The 27,515-nt window shown below is 32.3% G+C and overlaps 1 protein-coding gene across 1 annotated transcript in view; it reads left to right on the top strand.

The window, feature by feature from the left end:
• LOC126890264 (putative vitellogenin receptor) overlaps positions 1-27,515 on the top strand; it is a 244,250-nt gene that overhangs the window by 198,304 nt on the left and 18,431 nt on the right. Inside the window, exon 19 of the mRNA XM_050659122.1 lies at positions 6,795-6,996. Coding sequence (XP_050515079.1) covers positions 6,795-6,996 — 202 coding nt within the window. The remainder of the gene's footprint in view (positions 1-6,794; positions 6,997-27,515) is intronic.

The following is a 27,515-nucleotide window of genomic DNA, read 5'->3' on the forward strand; positions in this document are numbered from 1 at the left end:
TTATTGCCTGTCACCACATCCTTTTAGTACTAAAATTTAATTTTTTTGGCGCTCTGTTAAATGTACCGTTGTATCTGATTTTTATCGCTGTTAAGCCTTTTTTGAGAAACTACCACAACGTACCTGCTGACAATAAAACCTATTCGATTTAACGAAATGAAACCGATACTCAACAAAAATAGAAAGGACTTTTTGTCCAAGTGGTCCATTTTATTTTTTCTTTACGTATATCAATGGCTTGAGTAAAAATGATTTTACTAATTTCGGCATATGAATGGTCAATATTGACCATTAGCAGAATATATGCTGCAACGGCAATAAATCACTGTAAGAGAAGATTGTAAAATATACGGGTGGTCCGATTTAAAAATGCGCATATTATCCGTATATCTCAGAAAATGTACATTTGGCAACGTCGAATGTATAAAACTTGAAATTGTCAGTGCATCTCTTAGAGTAACCACTCACCAGTAAAATTCTCTACTCTAAGGTGCATCTAATTATACATAACCAACATTTTGTTACTAATATCATACGGTTTATCACAGATATCTTTATGTTTCCACACTTTACGCGCGCAATGTATAGATATACTGCTTCCTTATAAGAAATGAATAATAATTGCTTCCTTTTTTTGTACTGCTTTTTGTTTTCTCCTTTATCTTTGTAAGTGCATCATTCTGCTCTAAACAACTAAGTAGGTACAGTTCAAATTCTATTAGTGTTAAGAATCGTCCCTAAAAATGTGAACTTTAATAATAATGACACATTATAATGAACCGCGAACCGCGTAATAAACAACAAGCCGAACGAGCATCAGCATCGAGATCGAGATCGCATCGCGGTCATGGTCATTGTCATTCTGTTTTTGAACGTTGCGAAGAGTAGTCGAATTATTCCAGAACACAGACGTTGGACTTTTCTGTTGGTCGCTGATCGCACCTAGTGTGGTTCTAGCCAAAATTATTTTGCGAAAACTGTGGATGCTGGCACTGAATGTGATGAGTCATTACCTAGTGAAGTGAATGATGAATGGTCTAGATTAAAATCGGATTCCATTTTTTAATAAGTTAGCAATTCCTAGGCAGGTAGTATGTTTTGTTATCAGTGGTTGATATTCATGCCTTTTGTGACGCTTCTATAAATGCTTATAGTTGTGTTAATTTGAGAAGTGTTAATAAATGTGGAGATACTTCAGTACATTTTGTTGTGTTCAAAGGTTAAGGTGGCACCAATAAAAATATTAACTATCCCTAGACTGGAAATATGTGGAGTGGAGCCCTGTTATTAAGTAAGCTGGTAGCTAAGGTAAAAAGGCAATGACCATGAACTTTAGAAAAACAGTCTTTTGGTGTGATTCTACTGTAGTTTTAAGTTGAATGACAATGCCACCTACTGATGTTCAGGTATTTGTGGGAAATCGTGCACGCCAAATTCAAGAATTAACTGATCCAAAAGAGTGGCGATGTGTTAGAACGGATCAAAACCCTGAGGATATCATATCTCGAGGTATTTTTCCATCAAAACTGATGGATTGTCAAATATGATGGTATGGCCAAGATTGGTTGATTTTGGATGAGCAAAAATGGCCTATCTCCGTTCCTGAATCAATTAGTGATATGCCTGAGACTAGAGTGCATGTCAGAACCTGTCAAGATGCTAAAGACATATATAAATTTCCATGTGATATATTCGGTCAGATAATTAGATTAAAAATCTCTTTCGGTTATTATTTAAGGTATTTCACAAAACTTTTACATAAAGAGATAGTATCGGGTGAATTAACTCCTGCGCAGTTAACACATGCTATGAATGTTTTGGTTAAGTTGGCGCAGAAGGAATCATTTTCGCAAGAGATTAAAGAATTGTCTAGTAAAGGTCAATTATTGTTATCTAATAATACCTTAAACAAGTTAAGTTCCGTTTCTTGATGCGAGTGGTATCCTCAGTGGAGGGTCGACTACAGTTGTCGATTTTGGAGTATGCGAAGAAGCATCCAACCAGTGGCGTAGCCAGCCCCACAGGGGCCCCCTATCAAAGTTTGTCGGGGGGCCCTTTTCCACGACTGATATGGGATAGTGCTAAAAAAATATTCAACAAAAGCAATAAAAACGTGTGTATAGAATAGAATAGAAATATAATTTATTGTCGCTGAAAATTTTACAATTTTATGGACAAAGCGTAGGTAAATACAAAGAGTAGGAAAAAAACAACAACAAATACAGTTTACTGAAATTACACAAATCGTCAATATTATTACAAAATAAAAGATAATGAAATAAAACAAAACAATACAGGGTGTTTCATTAATAATTGGAAACATTTTAACTGTAGATTCCTGGGAAGGCTTCCTAAGGGAGCTGGAGCTCTTTGAAGATGGTGCTTTTTAATTAGTTTTTTTGAAATACCTCTAGAACACATCTATTTAGAAAAACTAAAACTGTTAAACAATTAAGAAACGGAAACTTGAATACCTCGGTCATATTATGAGACATGATAAATATCATAATATGATATTATATATTACAACTTCACTTGATAATATAGGGTAAAATAGAAAGCAAACGCGGACCGGAAGAAGAAGACACTCATGGCTTCAAAACTTACGCCAATGGTTTGGACTAACATCGATCGAGTTATTCAGAAATGCCGCAAACACAATTAAAATTGCTATGGTGATAGCCAACGTCAGCAAAGGACAAGGCACATGAAGAAGAAGAAGAAGAAAACTGGTACGGCTATTTATCTTCCAGGGATAAATCTATTTCATAAATTGCGAATTTCTAGTACCGGTCATATACGTCCTCTTTGGGTAGGTCAGTGGATTATTAAATTGTATGGTATTCTTCTACTAAAAGTTAGTCTTACTTTAAATCGGAAGGATACACCGTTTTCTAGAAAAATCAATTTAAAATTTTTTCGTTTTTTGAATTTGATCAAAATTTTAAAAATTTCAATATACCTCATAATTTAATAATCTAGTGTCAAAAATGTTTCAAAATTAAAGACACAAAAAATAATGCGATAAAATAACCGTGGACCTACTCAAAACAGACACATATGTCCGGTACTAGAAATTCGCAATTGATGAAAATAATTCATCTCTGGAATAAACGTACCAGTTTTAATTTTTTGTTTTCATAGTTTTTTTTTGAAAATTTTTCTCACATTAAAAAAACACAAAATTTTCAAATCGACATTTCTAGAAAACGGTGTATCCTACCGACTTAAAGCAAGAGTACCTTTTATTACTAGAATGCCTCACCATTTAATAATCCAGTGTCAAAAAGGTTTAAAATTTAAAGATAAAAAAGGAAGATAAATAGACGTACCAGTTTTGGTTTCTCTAAATATAAGCGTTCTGAAGGTATTTAAAAAAATTAATTACAAGACGCCTTTTTCAAAGAGATCTAGCTTCTGTAAGAAGCATTTTCAGACTAGGTGATTTGGGTTAATCTTATACATATTTTGAGCCCATGAATCTACAGCTAAATTATTTCCAATTATTAATGAAACACCCTGTATATTGCAAAATTTAAATAAATTGCAAATTGCATAATACAACCTTAGGAACTAATAAGTTCAGCGTATAACACTCAAATAAGATAATAATAATAAATCTAATAAACTCTAATAATCCAAAGTCGAAAAACAGATTTGAATTGAGACTCATTGTTTTAAAACATATTCAGTTTTTTCAATCCAAGGATGAATAAGACATTGAAAAGGAGCGTAAACAAAGAAGCTTTATTCTTTAACGGCGAGCGACCGGCAAATAGATATACCTAAATACAATTTATAGATAAAGAACAGATTACACGAAAATATACACAAACAATACACAGTGTTTTAATGTTTCAAATTATCAAAGGTAAAGCGATTACAACTTATTGCAATTTCCAATTAAACATTATACTATTATACAATGTCTCACACAGCCAACGGTGAATAGACAATAAGAAGTAGCTTGAAAACAAAAAACCTCTGTTGTTATAGAACGGCGAGAAACACAAAATAGATAGGTACCTGTACAGTAGATAAATATAGTTTATAATAAAGAATCCATTACACGAAAATGTTGATATCCCAACAAATGTACACTGTTTCAAAGCGTTTTAATAGTAAAATAATAGCAGAACATTTTGTTTAATTTTTTGAATGGAATTTTGTTTCGACATGCCGCGTTGGGGCCCCTGAATATCGGGGGCCCGTATAATTGATACGGCGGTAGCTACGCCTCTGCATCCAACTCTATTAAGCTCTAAGCATCCATTAACAAAGTTGTTAATCTAATTTGGACAAAAGCAAATTGAACATAATGAAATCCCAATGCTCAGTGGGAAGGCCTAAATTTTTCAATTCGGCTAAATTTTCTAAAAAGGTGTCTACCAATTTAGCTAGATTTTTCTAGTTAACCGCGGAGATTTTTTGAACGCCCATTATCGCGTCCCAATGGGCGGTCGCACAACGACGAACATTTGTGTACCGTTTGACAATTAAATCGTAAGCCACTTGGTAATTATCGTTAGTTATGGGCAAATTGCGAATTAAACTAAGCGGAGTCCCGTCTAAACAACCTTTCAAATATTTGAATTTTTCTACGTTTCCTAGGGCTGCATTGTTATGCACTATCGAATTGTAAAGGTCTAAAAAGGATGCAAAATTAATGAAATTTCCTTGAAAACGAGGAAGATCAATACGAGGGAGACGAATGTGGGATGGATGAGCTCCACCAGAAGCACAAGACGCTGGACCCGGACTTTCAGATGGTGACCCGAAAAATTCCGCGTTAAAAACTTTTATTTTGTAGAATAAGTCCAAGAATAATTCTCGGACTTGTTCTTCGTCCCCCGTATCCGAATCCGGTACCGACAAAACATTATTAATAATACTTGTATGCTGCTTTAAAAATTCCTCCTTGATCACGTCTAATTCGCTACATCTTATTTTAAACAACGATCGTAAACTCTGACCAGAAACTGCCCTCCTACCTAAATCATAAATCGACTGAATATCATTAAGCGCTGTATGCCGAAGGAATTTTAATTTCCTGGATTTATCCATTCTAACTTTTTATATAAAAAATTTCCAACTGAAATGAAATGACCAAAATAAAATAATATTAACTGTACTATAAATGCGACGATAAAAAATGCAATAAAATAAACCCACAAACTCCAAGTATAACAAAAAAATACCTACGCCCTTTGCGACGACGCGACGATCCGAATAAATGCAACCTAATATTTTCTTTCTTAAAACGGAGAAACGATAATTAAATCCTTAAAACCCCAAACTCAAAAACTACCTACTTTGAATATACAAAACTTGAATCGCCCCTTCAGCCGAACTAAATTCTTGTTCTATTTAGCACGCCCACTCATTAATCACGGTTTAACATATGCTTCGACACGACGCGGCGTCCTAAGACCAACGATAAAATTTTCCCTAGTATTCAACGATATCAAACAAATATATTATTGATTAATATATTAATTAATCAACTCTATATTATAAACCTATTGTAATATATTATAATAAACGAATATATTATAATTGCGACGAATCAAACAACGAACCACCATTCAAATTTTAAATAGTGTATCAAATAATATTAACAAATAGTTCACACCCGGTGAGAAGGATCAAAAATGTATGGTTACTAGCAGGTATTGAACGAAAACAATAATAAAATCAAAACGAGCAATCAACAATAGTTACAATACCTACAATTTACTATGCCTTCGATAGCTTCTATTGATAGAGAAAATGGAGCTTCCTCACATAGGCGCATTAAATATACACATATTCAAATTACTTTGATTGGCAAATATTTCAAAAAAACGAAACAAAGGAAATATATAGGTAACAACAAAATACAAGGTACTTACAATCAGAACGCGTCAACGAAGTCGACGCTATTTCACGTCTTCACATTTCAGTGGTCGGGATGCATTTCTTCGGGGAAGAATTTTTGGATTTCAAGTGGTTCGCCCTCTTCTTCGCGACATATGTGAATTTCGATAACATGATCGCCAGGAACAACACTGGCGTCGACAAGGGAAAAAAGGGACACGATTTCGAACCATTTACACAAACAAACCAATTTTATGGAATTTCCAACAGTTGGCCTGGAACAAAGTGCGGGTTGCGCGTATTCAAACTGTAAACGGCGAATATAAACGATCAATTTCAAAGTTATGTCCCTTACCAATTGACAATATTTAAGCCAATCTCCTCATTTTTATGTACTCATTGTTATATATTCATTTTTTATATCCAATTGGGAAATGTAATATTTCAGGGTGGGGGAATATGTTAAGAATCGTCCTTAAAAATGTGAACTTTAATAATAGCGACAATAGTGCGTAAATAATGAACCGCGTAATAAACAACGAGCATCGAGATCGGGTCATTTTGTTTTTGAACGTTGCGTAGAGTGGTCGAATTATTCCATCACACAGACGTTGGACTTTTCTGTTGGTTTATGTTGTAATTAAATTAGTTAGTTATATTACAACAATAAAAATTGAAAAGTATATTGGTTTAATTACGTTCATTGTGTAATCAATAGCGGGACAAGGTCCCCAACAATTAGGCTTTCCAATATCACTTGCAAATAGGGAAAAATAATAATTAATTGTTGAGTAAGGCATATTTTTGTGTTCTTTGTTTTTTTATTTAATATTTTATGTAATGTATATTAAGAAGTGTAGTATGTAGTAAGAATTTATTATTACCTACCTATACTTAACTCTATACCTATTTTTTTTAACCAAGTTATATTTTACTAGATCCTGCAGTCCCAGATACAAATTACACACTTTTGCCAGTGGTCAATTTGTCATTGAACAGGAATCGCTTCAGCTTAAAATAAAAAATGTTTGTACTAGACACAAATGTCCATACTTATGTGTACCAGCAGAAACAGGTTATAGATGTCTGTGCCACGACGGAAAAGTTAGTAATCATTCAGAAATATGTGGTGAAAATGATGTAAGTATAGTTTGGCAATAGTTAGATATAGGGTAGATTAGATCAATATTATTAGACATATTAGACTAACTTATAAAAAATCAGTTATATATTAAAATTTTGGAGATTTGTTATAGTCAAGCAAATGAAGCATTTTGGCTCTCAATTTTTTCGTCCAGCATGGATTTACTTGAAAATTTCACAGAAGGTAGGAAATAGTCCAAGGATCATTTTGTATATCATGCTGCTGTACGCTAAAACCTTGGAAGTAGTTGCCACTCTATCTCGGGGGTGGGAATTTTTTATTACATTTTAACCATGTAAATCGATGTAAAAAGTAATTTTAAGAAAAAAATGTTTTTGCATTTTCTTCGTAAAACTAATATTTTTCGTGTTATTCGTGGTTGAAAGTAACAGTTTTTCGACGGAAATATCGACTTTTTTAGAGGGTTTTTTGAGAATAACTCGAAAAATATGCATTTAATCAAAAAAACTGTAGAGATCAAGATTGTATCTTTTATCAACACAAACGAAACTGTTTTTCTATAATATTTTTACGACCAATACAAACCGAGATACGGCATGTTAAAGGTTAGCTTTTTTCGTCAAATGCATAATTTGAAATAATCAAAGCCAAATAACGGGAAAACTTTGCATTTTTTCAGGAAAACTTACATGATATTTTTTCAAGCATACAATAAGATCTGTCAAAAAAAAAATAATAAAAAGTTTCTAGCATAAAAATTGAGCAACTTATGATAAAAAAAATCGGTACCTGTTTTTCTCTACGAAAAAAAAACAGTGAAAACTAACTACCCTTGTAACTAAAAATTGGTCTTCGTCTTTCTGTAATTCCTTTTATATTTATATTATAAATACACCCAAGAAGAAAAAGCATATATGCTTTTTCTCATGAGCATTTTTCAGTGCGTCACAGTTTTTCGATTTCTTTCTAACGCATTAAATTGTATATGACAGAAAAAAAGGCACGTCGGTAATTATTCTAGTTCGGTGATTGTCCTAGTTGTCGATAGATGGCGCTATAATAGAAAAAAAAAATATTTACTAATTATATAATATATCTACGAATATAATCTGTACAATTTATAAGACTATAAAAATCAAAGAAAATAGCATTTTATAAATGCAATAAAGATAATTGATTTGTTTTTATGCCCAATTGCAAATTAAATTTGACAAATGTCAGATTTAACTAAAATGTCATGTTAGAATAAATGTTATAAATGTATATTATCACGGACTTACCTTTTTTTCTATCATTTGTGACGCACTAAAAAATCCTCATGAAAAGAACCATATGCTTAATTTAAGGACAATTGAAAATTTTTTAATTATAGGATGTTACATTTTAAAACGCCCCCTTTTATATCATCTGAACCGCCTATTCTAGAGTAAAAGAACTTTCAGCGATTATCCATGTACCTACTGATGCTATTTACAAATTTCTATTGTGCACCCCCTTTTTTTGCCGGAACCACCCAAAAAAAGGAGAATTAATAAAGAAAGTGATTTTCTTGGAATCCTCCACACACCATGCCCTTTATTAAAATGCTTCATATATCATTTTGTGCGCGCTCTTATTACCCATTCATGGATACCAAAAGCGATTTCTCGATGCAACTCCTGAAGCCAAAAAAAAAAAAATAAGGGGGGTTGAAAAATTATTATTATATTTTGCTTTTTGATCCATATGTACATATGCTACACGAATCGGGTTTTTCATAAATATTATATATTATGATTATTGCAAGATCCGTGCGGAAGCTACCCCTATCCTTGAAAATAAACTGCAGAAACTACTCCTATCCCTTGGAGAGCATGTTTTTACGATTTTCTCATTAACTATGCATTTTTTTAAAATAAAACTTATAGAGAATGAAAGACCAGTATTGTCTTTACAAATAAGGCCATATGCATTTTTTTCGTATAAGCAACCGTTACCGCACAGTGGCGCTGTAAACCTCAGAAATTCTTTGGCGGGCTCCAGTTTTTGTTTTTTTTTTCGTCACCTATTCATTTTATTGATAACGTACTTATGGAAAATAAAAGAACACACTGTCTGCTACACACTATGACCTACGCATATTTTATTTTCTTTGTACCCTAAAGCCACAGTGGTGGCCCAAAATCAATTTTTGATTATTTTCTTTATTGATTCTCCTTTTTTTTTTCGGTGGTTCCGTGGAAATATGGGGGTGCATTATACAAATTTGTAAATAATACCAGTACATGGATAATCGCTCAAAGTTTTTTTTTTGGTGGTTTTTGAAGATATTCTTCTTTAGCGGCGAATCGATTGAGGGTAAAATTGTACATGAACCACGCGCCTGCGCACACTGACAGTATGTAGTTCTGACAGTATGTAGTTCATTGCTAATCTTTCAAGATAGATATGTATGTATCTGTAACCGTGCAAATAAGTCATTAAAAGAATATATTAGTGGTTTTAGGAAATGTATTATTTGTTATAATTCTTGTGTTTTTGGATTTGTGTTTCCCTGTAGTAAAATAATAAAATATGTAGGCATAACATTTTTACAGTTTGTCGCCGTGTTGTGTAATTATATCCGAAACTTACGTGTCAATTCAAGTGGCTCGATGGCGTAGTTGACAGAGCGGTGGGACAGAGAACGGAAGCACACGGAAGGTCGCGGGTTCTAATCCTGGACGATTCATACTTTTTTTTTATTTTTCGTTATTTTAATAAAAAATTTTTGAAAGTGGTAGATAAGGAAGTTAGTTTAATTTTTAAATAAAATACAAATAACCTGTTAAGTATATTTACTTCGTTTAAATTACCTATATAATAGAAGAATATCTTCTTACGTGCGTACAAAGTACACACACATTCTTTTTTTTTTAAATGTAACACCCTGTAATTAAAAAATTTGCGATTTCCTTTAAATTAAACCTATACCAAAAAATTTGCCACTTATTTGTGATTAATTGCCGGGGGGATTCTTCTTAATTTTCATTACAGTTAGGGAAAAATATTTTTTTTTAAAAACATCTTTTTTAAAAATTTGTCAACTTTGGGGCGCCACCTCCGCTAAACGGTGGGTGATAGACATATGCTGTCGGGAAATAAATAGTATGAAATATAGTCCTATTCATTTTACTATTAAGTAAATTTTTTTGAAAAACGTACGGGAAGGGCTACGTTTCGCAAAAACCACAAATTACCCCCTTTAAAGAGATGAAAAGGCGGGTTCTAAGGCGAAATTTTTTAAGAAAAAGTTAGTCTCATAATAAGCTCCCCTTGATATACCAGAAAAAATAAAACCGGACTTGTGTCCATTTTGCGAGGTTCAACATCTGTTTCCAACACTAATAATAAAAAATGTCATTTTTCTTATTGATAATTTAATTTTGCAAAGAGTTTTCCCTTTTTTATTTTATAGTGGCTTTGGCTTAGCCAATTAGTCAGACTATTTTTTTTATGGTATTACAATAACAATTTTTAATTTAATTATCTAAGCCTACTTATAATCTAAATTTACAGTGTTATAATATATTTATTGATACATTTTTCAATTTTATGTGATATATTTACAATTTTTAATTTTATTAACTAAGCCTATTTAAAATTTAAATTTACACGACGTTACGTATTCGTAAAGACATTTTAACGTCTGCTTATTTTTTGGAAAAATAATTTCATTTAAATTGACAGTTAAAGGACAATTTAGATCAATTAACTTTTCATACATTTTAATATTTTGTCTGTAGGTACTGTCCACACTCCAATATGAAGTGCTGTAGATCTCCAATTTTACCACAGGCGCAATATCGGTTATCACTGATACCTATGCTGTGTTTATAATATCGTCCCTGCCATTTCCAACTATCGAATGTGAAAAGTGGTACTTTTCAGGAGAGCAAAATAACTCTTTTTTAGAGACTCCTAAATCAGTGCATTGACAAATGGAAAATTTTTTATATTTTTTGTATGTAATGTTTATAATCCTTGTTATATTGATAACAAATTTGAACTGCTTCGGCTAGCATTTTCGACAGTTTACAGATTATAATTGAATAACTGTTGAATAAATTACAACACAAACTAACGAATGTGACACATTCGACATTTAGCGTTGTACAAATATACCTGTTTGCACGATTGATAATTTTTGACTGTTTACCGTGACAGATTTTACGTCAGTAGGTGACATTTACTAGCAACTCGACGGTAAGTAATCCAACTCGACGGTAAGTACTCCAACTCGACGGTAAGTAATTCACTTACCGTCGAGTTAAAAAATCTCTTAATTTTAATTTATTTTTTGAAAGAATTAAGAAAACTAACGAATTATTTATTAATATTGAAACTTATGGTACAATTTGTTAAATTATTTAATGAAATCCCACTTGTTTGGGCTGTAGTTTCACTTCTAACAGAAACTCCTGCAGAATCGTATACATTAGTAGTATTACTAGTATTGCACAATATTTTTTCGGCAAAATCTATTTTATTTTGAAGAGAATCTTCTACATAGCTTTCTGCCACTGTCGATGAACGCCAAACTCCATGACGCTTTAATCCGAGGACATCAACACCTTTATTAGCCAAAAGCGTTGCTGATGTCCTCCTGAACGAATGGCCAGTATAGTTCTCGGGATTAGGCAAATTTAAGAATTTGGCAATTTGAGAAGGCCAGCCTCCGATTGTCCCTTTCTCTATTACTTGAGCACAACATTTTCCCTTGGCGTATCTTAAGAACAAATGATTTGATTTTACTTGTAATGGACGAAGTTTTATATTCTTTTGCAGAATTTCTAAATATGGAATTTTATCGTCTGATTTATTAACGACTGTAAAAGTACGCTGGATGTTCGTTTTTGTATTGGGTACTTTTACAATCATTAAACCATCGGTTTGTTGGATGTCATTCATAGTAATATTATATAATTCTTCTCTTCTACAGGCACCAGATATTCCCAATATCATTGCGACCTACAAATTATGAAAAAATCTTCATTAGAGTATTTCTTTTACCTAAACTAGCTTATATTACCTTGTGAACTAGAAATTCTTCATCCGGTGCTTCTATCAGAAATTTTTCAAATTGCTCCCGTGTAAAAATGCTCGCTTTCTTAGGCCTATAGCCAACATTTTTTCTCTTCAAATACGCGATCAAAGTTGAAAACTTGGAAATATCAATGCCATCATAAAGAAAAAACGGTGGATTTAATCATTGAATATTCTGCCCAGAGGCTTCCATGAGCTTTCAACTGCATATGTCTTTGAACGAAATATGCCAATAGAGTCTTTTCTTCGATTCTTAAATTCTTGCCTTCGCACCATTTTTTAAAACTTTGGTAGGTATTTTGATAACGGATTTTGGATTTTTCGGGAATAATTGCGGAACACCCTTCTTCCCAAGCCCGTTCAATTTCTTCAAATTCACTTTCGCTCATATTTTAATTTATAATAATCAAAATTGTACTTAAAATTATTGACAACTAAATAAAAACTCAATTCTCCATTGTTGTTATGCACCCTAGTTACTACCTAACAACCAAAGTATCTATCTTGATAAAATGAATGAAACTAGTCAATATGACGAAAATGTTTAATTATATAATTTATAATGGTATCAATCGTGCAAAAAACGTTATAAGCATGTCGAACGTTAAGGGTAACCGATCTCAGACAATAATTGGAGTCGTCGCTCCGCTCCTCCTCCAAACAATTGTCTTCGATCGGTATAAAACCCTTACCGTTCTCCATACTTAATATACTATTAGTTATATTTTTATACAAAACAAAATATCGAATAGGTATAACCATTTTCGTCAGTTTGCAGTCAACCAAATGAAAAAATGTTCATATTCGATGGTTTAAACAGCATATTTCCCGGGCTCCTAATTAAGCTACAATAACTAGAATTTGCCACAATATGTATCACGTATAATGCGAGGGTAAAGTATCGAATCTGAAAAATCCGATTTTTCACATTCGATAGTTGGAAATGGTAGGGATTAGTGCGTGATTTGGTCTCATTCTGTTTATTGTTTTTATAAATCACCTATTTGACTCATGTTTAAACCATCTCCATTGGGATTTAGTGATTGGCAATTTCTAAAATTTATTCCCGTTGTACTTTGGTTATACAGGGTGCTTCATCTTATTCGCCTCGGTCTCTGTACGTAAAACCACTTGATATTTTAAAAAAATTTCTTCACAGAAATATACAGGGCCTTTAATACTACAACCTAAAAATAATGTGAATTATACAGGGTGTTCCAAAAAAGAGTGGTATATCAAAGTTATATTTTTTCTTATAGAATGCCCTATATCTGATGACATTATTAAATTGACCTTAAAAAATAAGCTATACTTTCATAAGGGTTCCCTATACCTAAATACAGGGTGTTTTGATTTATTTCGATTTTTATAAAAATGTAAGGTTTTAGAGAAAAATAAATATCTACGAATCTAAGAAGCAGTAACAAATTATTTCTTGGATCTTAATAATAGACTATTTAGCATACTTAAACAGATGCTTATTGCAACAAAATTTCTTACAGGGTGGTCAAAACATGAGATTGTTCTATTAACAAATTCAAGCTGTAATAACTTATTTATTTTAAATGGAACACCCTGTATCTTACTAGTCTATCGCATAGAAAATTTAATTAGCTTTCAATTTGTATTAGGGTTTCCTATACCTATCTTTTTACAGGGTGGTCAAAATATTAGATTGTTCTATTAACAAATTCAAGCTGTAATAACTTACTTATTTTAAATGGAACACCCTGTATCTTACTAGTCTATCGCGCAGAAAATTTACTTAGCTTTCAATTCTTATTAGGGTTTCCTATACCTATCTTTTTACAGGGTGGTCAAAATATTAGATTGTTCTATTAACAAATTTAAGCTGTAATAACTTACTTATTTTAAATGGAACACACTGTATCTTACTAGTCTATCGCGTAGAAAATTTACTTAGCTTTCAATTCTTATTAGGGTTTCCTATACCTATCTCCCTTCATTTTTTAAATATTTAAAGATTTCCTAATTTGTAAGCTTTAAAAATTAGAATTAAGTACCTATGTCGTGTTTATGTACAACACATCACCAACACCGGAAATATACTTAGACAAGAGACTGTCATTAATAAAATTTTCATTGGTATCATGTAATCACACAGAGTGTTGTATTATTTTAGTTGATTTTGGCCTACATGTGACATTGAATAATATGTTTATATTAAACTGCATGCCCTATATTAGATGCCGTATTCTGGAAAATATTTAAATTATATTTCATTCCGTATAAATATTTTCCATATCTTAACCCAACGGTTATTAAGTAAATTTAAGAACACCACTTTTTGTTTGAATCTTTGAATCGCAATTACAAACAATTAAATGCAATGGCTACTTTGACGAAAACGAGCCTATTGTACAAAAATATGTAAAAATGGGTATTTACAGAATAACATGGAATTTATATTTACAGAATAACATGTGTATTGAGAATATTTACATGGAATTGTAGAGATTTTAAATATCTTCCATTATAAAGAATAGAATATCGAGTATGTCATTTAAAATAAGAACACTCTGTGCGATTAAATGATAATAATGTGAATTTTATTAATGAAACTATCTTGAAGAAGATATTTAAGTATATTGGCGGTGTTGATGATGTGTTGTACATAACCACGACATAGGTATTTAATTCTAATTTTTAAAGCTTACAAATTAGGAAATCTTTAAATATTTAAAAAATGAAGGGAGATAGGTATAGAAAACCCTAAGAAGAATTGAAAGCTAAGTAAATTTTATACGCAAAAGACTAGTAAGATACAGGGTGTTCCATTTAAAATAAGTAAGTTATTACAGCTTGAATTTGTTAATAGAACAATCTAATATTTTGACCACCCTGTAAAAAATAGGTATAGGAAACCCTAATACAAATTGAAAGCTAAGTAAATTTTCTACGCGATAGACTAGTAAGATACAGGGTGTTCCATTTAAAATAAGTAAGTTATTACAGCTTGAATTTGTTAATAGAACAATCTCATATTTTGACCACCCTGTAAGAAATTTTGTTGCAATAAGCATCTGTTCAAGTATGCTAAATAGTCTGTTATTAAGATCCAAGAAATAATTTGTTACTGCTTCTTAGATTCGTAAATATTTATTTTTTTCTATAGCCTTACATTTTTATAAAAATCGAAATAAATCAAAACACCCTGTATTTAGGTATAGGGAACCCTTATGAAAGTATAGCTTATTTTTTAAGGTTAATTCAATAATGTCATCAGATATAGGGCATTCCATAAGAAAAAATATAACTTTGATATACCACTCTTTCTTGGAGCACCCTGTATAATTCACATAATTTTTAGATTGTAGTATTAAAGGCCGTGTATATTTCTGTCAAGAAATTTTTTTAAAATATCAAGTGGTTTTCCGTACAGAGACCGAGGCGAATAAGATGAACCACCCTGTATAAACGTTGCCAATTTTGTTTGCAATTGTTTTTACTGATATTATACAGGTATATCGGCTACTGGTAGAAGTATGTTGTTTATGTTTCGTTTGGTTACAGCTGCAGATTTAGCTAATTTGTCGACTTCTTCATTTCCTAATATTTCAGAATGTCCTCTAACCCAACAAATAATAATTGAACTGCCCGAGGAAATAATATCATAATACATAGACTCTTAATTTCTATCTCAATGTGGTTTAGACTTTTTGTCGATTGAATAGAAGCGAGTTTGTCCACAATGCTTCTACAATCGGTGAAAATGATATAACTGTCCATACCAACAGAGGCTAATTATTTTAACGCAAGTAATAGCTGATAATTCGGCAGTATATAATATTGAAGCTTTATTATGCAATCATGCAATCATGCAATCGGCATGATTCTTTGTATTCAGAATTCCAGTGATATATTGCACATCCGGTTTTATTTTGAATTTTGGAGTCGTCAGTAAAAATAATATTCTGTTATTTTTCTCAAAAGTTGATAGATTTCGAGTTCTAAACGATGTCAAATGTGAAAAATGCGAAAATACGTATTTTTGAGGCTTGAAACTATGTAAATTATTAGTTTTCCGGTTGCCAAGTGCCTAGATTGAAGTTTTTACATTCAATTTCAAGATTTTAACTAGTAATCGGGGCTTATTTCAATATAGACCGCTGTTTTTTAATTGGTAATTATGCGCCTCCATTCGACTACATACACGAACATAGTGGAAGCGGTTTCCGCTTACGGTCAATCCGGGCGGACCCGCTTTTATACGTTTTCAAAATGAATACACGTTTTTAAATGTACAAATGTGAATACACAGGTAAAGCAGGTTGGCGCGGGCAAACTGCTTTAACTCGTCTTATCGCTTTTACTTAAATGAGAATTTAGTTTATATAGTGAAAAGCGCCGCCACGGTAGCTTAAGTACACGAACAAAGTGGAAGCGGTTTCCGCTTACGGTTAATCCGCGCGGACCCGCTCTTAAAAATGCACGTTTTTAAATGTACGCGTATGTTTAAACAAGTTGGCGCGGGCAAACCGCTTTAACCCGCTTTATCGCTTTTACTCGAATGAGAATTTAGTTTATTTAGTGTAACGTGCCGCCGCGGTAGCTTAAGTACACGAACACAGTGGAAGCGGTTTCCGCTTACGGTCAATCCGCGCGGATTTTTATACGTTATCAAAATGAATGCACGTTTTTAAATGTACTCGTGCATAGTAAAGCAGGTTGGCGCGGGCAAACCACTTTAACCCGCCTTATCGCTTTTATTAGAATTAGAATTTAGTTTATTTCGCTTTTTGTCGCGCACGTTTAATGTTTGTACAATGAATTAGGAGGCATTGATTGCTACCGTTTTTAAAAAAACCCCTATTTGTGACACGAGGGAGAACGATATTTCACTTTCTTTCATTATCTTATTTTAAGTTTTGAAATAGATGATGACTATTCTCCATAAATTATTCTTTCGCGATTAAGAAAATGTAAACATTTTTTTTCTTTTCAATTTAGTCAAAACAGAATCAAAAGCAATCATATCGTCAGCAGAAGACGACATTTTGCTAGAATTTTTAGACGCAACTGACAAATTTGAACGATTTTTCTCGCTTTTACCCGTATTCACTGTGTTACCATTCACGCGCGCGATAGATAACCGCTTCCACTATGTTTGTGAGGGCATTATTCTTTTTTATCTACAGGGTGATTGATTAGTAGGGTAAAGCTCAACAGCTCCGCTATAGTAATAGATAGCAATAAGAGTTAATAACAAAAATTTTAGCCACCTTTGAGCTTCACATTACAAAATTAGTTAGAATGTTACAAGGTGTTCGATAACACAGTGACAGACCTAACTTTTGTTTTTTTTAATGGAATACCCTATATTTTATTTTATATTCGAAATCCTGTTAACTTCTCCATCACAAAAATATAAAGGTTCCTTATGTTATACAGGGTATTTACAAAGTTATAACCAATTTTTTATGAAAATCGTAATAAGTTCAACTCCCTTTATAAATAAAAATAAGCACAACAGCAATGGTTTATTAATGCCATATTTTTTTATTTATTGTCAAAATTTTTAGGAATTATTGATATTGCTAATTTTCTTTATACCAAATACAGGGTGAGTCAAAACGCAAGTACATTATTGAAAAGTAACATTAACGTACTTTAATTTTTATATAACATTCCCTATGCAAAAATTTATTAGTTTTCGAGATATTTTAATTTTTCAGAGCAAATTATTTTAGGTGTTTAAATTTATCTAAATTTTAAGTAAGCCATGACTGAATTGACAATCGAAGATTACCGATTATCAATCCGGTGATCAATGAAACACTGTAGCAAATAAAGAAATAAAAATAATTTATTAGTAATATATTTTACAAACTAAAACACAACCACTACATGCAACATTTTTGAAACAATTAAAAACTATCTTTTGAAGTAAATGCAACAAATAAACAAAGAAAATTAGTAATCAATTTTACAAAAAACACACAAACACAAAATACAATATTTTGTGAAAACAATTAAACATTACTTTTGTATGTAAATGTAACAATGTAACAAATAAAGAACGAAACATAATTTATCAGTAATACATTTTGCAAAATAACATGTTTGAACAAATTAGAAGTTACTTTTAATAAAATATTTTTAATATTTAATTACATAAGGTGTTCAAAATTATCTCCTAACACATTTATGTACGCCTAAAAATGATCATTGAATGAGCTACTTACTCTACGGAGCATTGGTAAATTAACAGATCAAAATACACTTTGTATTTTATTTTTCATCTCATCACTTGTTGTTGGAGGTATTTTATAACTTCATTATTAACGTAACCCCAAAAAAATCAGTCCAGTTTATTAAACTCTGGTGATTTGGGTAACCACGCTACTGGTCTATTGAAAAATGAAAATATCTCGAAAACTAATAAATTTAGACAGGGAATGTTATCTAAAAATTAAAGTACGGTGGTAATGGTACTTTTCAATAGTGATATAAAATACAGGGTGTTCCATTTAAAATTACTGAGAAAATAATGTACTTGCGTTTTGACTCACCCTGTATTTGATATAAAGAAAATTAGCAATGTCGACCATTCTTGAAAATTTTGACAATACGTTAAAAAATATGGCATTAATAAACCATTGTTGTTTTGCTTATTTTTATTTGTACAGGGAGTTGAACTTGTTACGATTTTCATATAAAATTGGTTATAACTTCGTAAATACCCTGTATAACATAACAAACCTTTATATTTTTATGATGTAGAAGTTGGAGAAGATGAAGTGATGGAGAAGTAACAGGATGTCGAATTTAAAATAAAATATAGGGTGTTCCATTTAAAAAATCAAAATTTTGGTCTGCCACTGTGTTATCGAACACCCTGTAACATTCTAACTAATTTTGTAATATGAAGCTCAAAGGTGGCTAAAATTGTTGTTATTAACTTTTATTGCTATCTATTACTATAGCGGAGCTATTGAGCTTTACCCTACTAATCAATCACCCTGTATATTCATCCTATGGAGTTTTATTCAAGTATGCACCTTTATTGCAACTACATAACATTTAAAGAGTTTTTACCATAGTATTTCTTTGGTGGCTCAGCTGGCATCCAACTTGTTTAAAAATAACGCTGATGTTGATTTTTAGTAATTTCGAAAACGTTCTGTGATGTAACCCTTAAAGGGATTTAAATAAAATTTTATACCTTTTACAAAGGATTTTTTTCCAATTTTTGAAAAAAAAAATAATTCAGAGTATAGGGTCCACCCTGATTTATTACGGCTCTACATCTGTCGTTCATAGACAAAATGCGATTGTCGATATCCTGTTGAGTTACGTTTGCCCATTCTTCTTTCGGACGATCTCGAAAACGAAACGGCGTGTATTATGTTACCCATATGTGAAGTAATTCTTGGCTGAAGCCTGTCCTGCAAATGGTCGTTGGGATTCAGGTCAGGAGAATATGCTGGCCAAGGTAACACATCAAAACCGTATTTGGTAAGCCAGTCTGCCACTGCGCGTGTGACATGTGAATGAGCATTATCATTAAAGCTCGGATTATATGCTTTAGAATTTGCAACAAATATATGCACAATATTATGCACTAATATTTATTGAAAATATGCACCAATTTATGATAAATATGAAAGTAAATATGCTTATATGCAATTATATTTATTTGATTTGGAAAAAAATAACGAATTTAAAATTATTTATTAAACGGAACCAAATTTCAATTTCTAAAAAATACAATATTTTAACTCCTACATATATCTAGTTTTGACTGATGCATGCATCCTAAGCTTAAAGTAATTAGGAAATATATTGCAAATACAATGTCAATAAACTACTTAATGTTGTTCTGAAGCTATTTCCTTGTGGCATGTTTATGATTAACTATTTAGATGGGAAATAAGCCACAATTAAATTGAAAAAATAATTGTATTAACGTTTCGACGCCCAAATCGCGTGTCATTGGCAAAATACAAAATACTACTAAATTTAACAAAATTGTTGTTGCTACGTAAAAAAAAGTTTGTAATAATTTATTTAATCTGACTCATTTATATTGGCAATTCAGACGTATATATACGTATATTATACATTTTAAAGTAGAAGACTTTAAAAGTAGAAGACTTTAAAATGATATGGCCTAATTTATGAGTTGCGTTCCTGGGACGACTTTACTAAAAGATAGTTCATTCGATTACATGAAATCAATCCCAACTCAAGAATATCCGTCACAAAAAAATCATAGCATGTGATCTGTCTTTAAAAAGACAACCAAATGCAACGATGACAGTAAAATTCTCGCGTTAGAAATTCCATAGTAAATCACGAGGGAAAACCAGGAAAAAACCTAGTATTTATTACATTTAATTTACTTTCAAAAACTAATACCAAATTCTGACTTTACTATGTCTAAATTATAAATAATATTAATAATACATAGATATACAATAAGTAATACTAAAATATAAAATATGTACTAACTCGATATGTTATTGACTTACTAATCGTGGTATTTTCTTTCTATTGACTTTCTCTTTCAGTATAGGTAACCACATCCTACTGCATTATACCGAGGAATTTGCGACACAATTGGTTTAATTTAGCATAATTAGAGTCGCTTCTTTGATTTTTCTTTTTTACTATCTGATTCTTTCAGGACAATACTTGAATCTCTCCACTGAACTCTATGTTCGTTATCCCATGCGTGTTGACATATTTGAGATCTATCAAATTCTCTATTTTTAATATAAGACTGATGTTCACTTATTCTAACGTTTAATGGTCTTGATGTTTCACCTAAATAAAATCGTCGAAACGTTAATAAAATTATTTTTTCAATTTAATTGTGGCTTATTTCCCATCTACATAGTTAATAATAAACTACTTATCTTGTATTTAAAAAATGTCAATAAATGAAAAAGAAAGTACCTAATACATATAAACTAATGTGTGTATATTAATAATAAAAAGAATGTGTGTGTACTTTAAATGTGTGTGTACTTTAAAAGTTTTTAGCAAGAAATGAACAATACTGTATACAATTGTACTTAATTTAGATGTACTGTGAATTATGTATTTCATGTGTTTGCCGTTATAATGGAATTTATCTGTAAGTATACTGTATTTTATTAATTTTTACCATATTCTCCGACTAATCCGGATTTTCGATAACCGGGATAGGCCGCGGTCCCGATTAATCCGACTTATCGAGGCTACACTGTACTTTAAACAGTTTATTTATATTTTATTTAAATATTAAACTAATTTTAATACTTACTACTTTCCAAAACATTTTATTAAAACGATACCATAAATTAAAAAAAGAAAAGAATAAAACACACAAACACATTGAAAAATGCAATGATTTCTGAACAATAATTGTTGGGAAAAATTTAAACTAAATACGTATTTTCTGAAAAAAAAATTATATTATAATAAATATACTTACAACCATAAAATGTATAAACAAATAAAATATTGCATTGGGAATCGAACCTGCGTATATTAGGGTTGTTTGGTTTGAAATAAAAACTGAACTGAACGTTTTAAACTTTTTGACAGTTGCTTATTATTCTCTTAATTTAATCAAATTAGTTTGATTTTTGTGGAATTAAATATTAAAATACAAAAATACAGAGAGTAAGAAAACAATATATTAGATGAAGATTGGTAGAAATTTTGTTGGTAATCAAGTTATGTAAATCAAAGCATTACCTACTGGGTAGGTACATTTTACATTTTCCAAATAGGTATGTAATTTTTATTGCACTACTAAAACATTTACAATTACGTACCTGTTTGCTTTTAAAAACTATTTAAAAAGTCACTACAATTATAAACTTGCTTTTGTATCTGTCCTCACAACAATAAAAACTAATATACACGTCATTTATTTACCCATAACCTCCATTTTGAACAATTACTGACAGGTCATTTTAATACCCAATCAGAGCACGTATAACGTTTCAGCTGCGCCCAGTACCAAGACTTTTGACGAATTTGCGCACATATACATTTACTCCAAAACGCGCCTAAAGAAGTATAACTTCAAAAAGAATTAAAGTTTTGACGTCAATTTTGATTTTTATTATAACAATTGATTTCACAGGCCAACAAAAAAAAAAGATTTACTTATAAAACTTTTCTTACAAATTTTTATGAATCCTTTGTATTTTTTGGCACTAAAAAATGTGTAATTAGATTTTACGTATCACCTACAGTTTTCCCACAATTGGTTTATTCTACATTATAATAATTATTAATGCCTTTTATCTAATTCTTATTTTGTAATAATATAGGTGTATACAATCATTTCAGGAGTCAATGCTTTTGTATTTTCTTTCTGTTTTTTCTGTATAACTTCTCAAGTAGCTTTTTCTCCTCTGCGAGGCACTCTGTTGTTTCCGATAAAGTTACCAACAGTAATAAACCGTCGTGTTGGTGTTCCAGCATCCCTGGTATCGTTTCATCATCACCTTTATATCCTGGTGGAATCGTTCGCCTTGTTCTTCACTGACACCACCCAGATTTTCAGGGAAAAAGTCAAGATGGTTATGCAAAATGTGGATTTTGAGGCTCACTAAACATCCCAAATCTTTAAACTTGTCTAATAAATTAGCTAATATAAGCTCGTAGTTTGGGTCTTTTACATTACCTAAAAACTTGGTTACAAATTTTTTGAATACAATTCAAGCTTCTTTTTCCTTAGTAGTCATCTTGGTTTCAAAGGTGGAGTCGAACATCATTTTACGAATATCTGGTTCAACAAAAACACCTTCGAAACTTTCCACTCAAGTACTTGAAACATTCTCCTTCTTTAGGCAGGACTTTAACAAACTGTTTCATTAAGCCTAGGGGTAGAGGTAAAAGTAATATTGAGGATCTTTTTTGGATCTACCAAAGTTTTGTACAAAATGTTCTTCTCGGCAGGTGTTACAAACATTTCTTATGGGCCAATGGTTGGTGGACCAGTGTTTATATCTTGCTCTACTGTCCCATTTACATATAAAACATGGAAACTTTGTAAATCCCTTTTCTAGACCCAGTAGCATCCAATTTTGAGCTGAATAGCTGATTTTCTGTATAATTGTGTGAAAATTTTCATATGTTTCTTTCATATGGACTGAACGAGCAACAGGAAGTGAAGCATAAGTGTTCCCATTGTGTAAGAGTAAAGATTTTAAACTTGTTTTTGGAGTCTATAAAAAGTATCCAATCATCTTTCATCATTTAGGGTCGGCTTCCCTAATTGCATTTCTCCACACAATTCTATCTTGGGTCATACCAATATTAATTCCTTTTACCAACATGTCCTGCCTAATCGTCTCCGCCCAGGTCTTTTTTGGTCTTCGTCTCCTACTTCTTCCAGGAATTTGCACTTCAGCAATTTTTCGTATTGGGTGATTAACGTCTCGACGTCGTTGAACAGTTTGGCATCAATAGGTGCCACACCTAGACATCTCATAATACACTTATTTTTAAATTTATCCTTTTTTGTCACAACACTCATCCATCTAAGCATTCTCATTTCCGCCACATGCAATCTTTGTTCCTCTTTCCTTTTCACTGCCCAACACTTAGTTCCGTACATTATAGCCGGTCTTATGGCTGGTCTATAGAATTTTCCCTTCAGCTTCATTGGAATTTCAAAGTACCTAAAATAATGTCTGCCCTGACAAAAAAAAAATAATTTATTAAGAGGGAAAGGCAGTTTTTGTTTTTATTTGATTCAGAGTTGGACCACCATTTCCAGATAGCTCTTTCTGTCTCTCAGGCGTCATCGGTGGAGCTATTCAGTCACAACTCTAAACCAAATATCAACAGCCTACCTATTTAAGGGAAATTACCGCGATGCAATAATGCCACCTTTGAGACGCAAAACAGCGACATCTTTCCTAAAAACGATGAAGACGAAAAGTCTTAGATACAAAGTTTACTGTATTGAAACAATTAAAATAATTGAAATAAAATAATAAACAATATTTTAAATAAAATCTCTTCGTCAAAAGAAACTGCTTTCTGGTTGCATCTTGAATCTCCGGCTTGAACAATTTATAAGCACGGAGACGACGAATATAGAAGAAAGCAGAAAGGAAAACGGTCACGTAGTTGCTCTCTTTTCGTCTAGGAAAAGAGCCGATAGACAGTTTCAAGTACTCGAAAATCTGAGTAAAGATGAACAAGGGGGAACGGCAGTTTTTGTATTTATTTGATTCAGAGTTGGACCACCATCTCCAGATAGCTATTTCTACCTCTCAGGTGTCATCGGTGGAGCTTATTCTTTGAGTGCCTCTCCTATCGGAGATTGGATATCATTAGGGCGATTCTAATTTTATTTACTGCTGTTTTGAACAATTTGTTAGTGGTACAGCCAAACCACTCTCTCAAATTTCTCATCCAGGACGTTCTTCTACGGCCTGGATTTCTTCGTCCTTGGATCTTTCCTTGCATTATATTTTGTAGGAATGTGTACTTTTGTCCCCTCATCAGGTGGCCTAAGTATTCAAGTTTTCTCTTTTTTATATTCAGTAGAACTTCTGGCTCGTTATTTATTCTGCGTATTACTTCTTCATTTGTAATTTTATCCACCCAACTTATTCTTAGTATACGGCGGTAGCACCACATCTCAAAGCTTTCAAGATTTTTAATATTTCTCTGTTTAAGAGTCCATGACTCAACACCGTAGAGCAAAGTACTGAATACATAGCATTTTAACATTCTATTTCGTAGATGAATACTAATATCACGATTACAAAATAATTTTTTCATTTTTATAAAAGTAGACCTGGCAATTTCAATACGTCTTTTTATCTCGTGATTTTGGTCACCTGTTTCATTGATAAGGGTTCCCAAGTATTTTTATTCGTTTACTTTTTCAAGTTGGGTACCGTTTATTGTGATACTAGTGTCATTTATTGGATTCTTACTGAAGGTCATATATTTGGTTTTTTTGACGTTCATCCTTATGCCGTAGTTATTACATATCTCATTCATACTTTCAACTAGATGTTGTAGAACTTCCGCTGTTCTTGCCATTATCACAGTATCGTCAGCATATCGAATGTTATTGATAACTTCTCCATTGACTATTATCCCTTCGTTTGCATATGAGAGAGCTTCTTGGCATATTTGTTCGCTGTAGATATTAAACAAGAGCGGTGACAATATACAACCCTGTCGTACCCCTCTACGTATTTCTATTTCGTCTGATGTTTGGTCTTCTATTTTTATATTAGCTCGCTGATTCCAGTACAGATTTAATATTATTTGTATGTCTCTGGTGTCAATGTTCTTACTCTCCAGATTTCTTTTAGTTTACTGTGGCGTACTTTGTCAAAGGCCTTTTCAAAGTCTATAAAGCAGGCTATACCTCTTGGTTAACATCTAGACATCTCTGTGTTAGAACGTTCAAGGCAAAGAGAGCATCCCTTGTACCTAGTCCTTTTCTGAATCCCATCTGTGTATCGTTAATATCGATGTCTAGTTTTTGATAGATTCAGTTGTGGATGACTCTAAGAAATATTTTAAGCAGGTGACTCATCAAGGAGATTGTTCGATGATCTGAACATTGCATTGCCTTAGTTTTCTTCGGTATGGTGACAAACGTAGACAGCAACCATTCTTGCGGTATTATAGGGGAAAGGTAGGTAAAGTGGAATGGGTGGGTAAAGCGGAATAAGCTTAAAATTTAATTTCAAAATTGGCGGTTTTTGTTGTAACTCCTACCACAATATACCTTTTGACATTTGGCAATATTTACTTCAATATGGCGCACTTTCATTGATATGTTCATGTGAGTTAAACAAGATCATTGTTTTTTAACAAAAAGTTGTAATATTTGGTGACTAAGACGAAATTTCTTATCAGCAACAGGTAAGTTTTTCTAACCGTATTTATTATCTATTGTATAAAATGGTTATTTGTGGACATAAATACTCTTTCTTTAACTTATTAGCACGTTTGGTTAGTAGCTATCGTGTTTGTACAGAAAAAATGTTGATGCGGGTAAAGTGGAATGAAACATATGCGGGTAAAGCGGAATGACGTTGCACTTTACCTCCTAAAAGTTTAACAATGTTATTAAGTGACAACATTTTTTTAGCATGCCTAATTTTTACAAACGAAAGACTTCGCAGCAGAGTTGGGACGAGAAGGCAATGGCTGAGGCTCTAACTGCATGTCAAGGTGGTTTATCAATTCATTCTTCTGCAAAACAATATAACATTCCATCGACAACTCTTTTTAGAAGATTAAAGCGACCACCAGAAGAACGTTTAGTGAAGCAACTTGGACGATTCCGTTGCGTGTTCACGGTAGATCAAGAGAGGATGTTGGTAGACTATATTCTTAAAATGATGTTGGCAGACTATATTCTTGATTTCTTTGTGAACGACTTTACTGCGTTTTCCACACAATTATATTTATACTTAACTTAATGTTCTAATTTCAAGACTGATTTGTCAACTACTGTTATTGTCTTTGTTCTAGGATAAGTTGTATTTGTCAATTTCAAAATGTTCTAGCTCTCAATTGTTGAATGAGAGCAAGTAAGTTTATTTTTTATTATTGTTTGTTATGTATTTACCAATTTTGTATCTACTAGATCTTATTTTTCTAATTTGTGTGACATTTTAATTGTAAAAAATTTTAATTGTATCATGTACTAATGGACTTCGGTCCGTAAATGAATAATAAATAAAAAAAATGGAAGAACGCCTGTTTGGGCTAACTATTTCTGACTTAAAATATCTTACCTACGAGTTTGCCATACGAAATAACATTGAACATAGATTCAATAATGAGAAGAAAGAAGCTGGTAAAGTATGGTTGCTTGGTTTCATGAAACGGCACCCAGTTCTTTCACTTCGACTTCCAGAAAAAACGTCAGCAGCGCGAGCGTCAGCATTTAACGCAGTTAGTGTCGGAAAGTTCTTTGATTTATTGGAAGACTTATACCAAAAACACAACTACAAACCTAACCGCATCTATAATTGTGACGAAACCGGAATCTCTACCGTGCCAAATAAGCCTTCAAAGATTATTTCAAAAAAGGGGAAAAAGCAAGTAGGAGTTTTATCATCAGCTGAAAGAGGTACGCTTACAACTGCAGAAATTTGCTTCAACGCTGCAGGGGAATACATCCCTCCTGCTCTTATTTTTCCACGGGTGAGACATCACTTGACATTCGACATTGGAGTTCCTCTGAATACCAAAATTTTCACGCATGCTTCTGGATGGATGCAGACCGAAATCTTTACGGCTTGGTTTCACCATTTTATTAAATTTGCGAAGCCTACCTCCGAGGACAGGGTTTTACTAATTTTAGATGGCCATTCAACCCACATAAAAAACATTGAAGTCTTAGAGCTTGCTAAGAAAAACTTTGTAGACATCCTGGTGCTACCACCACATTGCACACATCGACTTCAGCCACTGGACGTATCATTTATGTATCCCATGTCGACCTTCTATGAACAGGCAGTGCGAGTTTGGCTGC

This window comes from Diabrotica virgifera, chromosome 8 (assembly GCF_917563875.1).
Source record: "Diabrotica virgifera virgifera chromosome 8, PGI_DIABVI_V3a".
Taxonomy (NCBI): Eukaryota; Metazoa; Arthropoda; class Insecta; order Coleoptera; family Chrysomelidae; genus Diabrotica; species Diabrotica virgifera.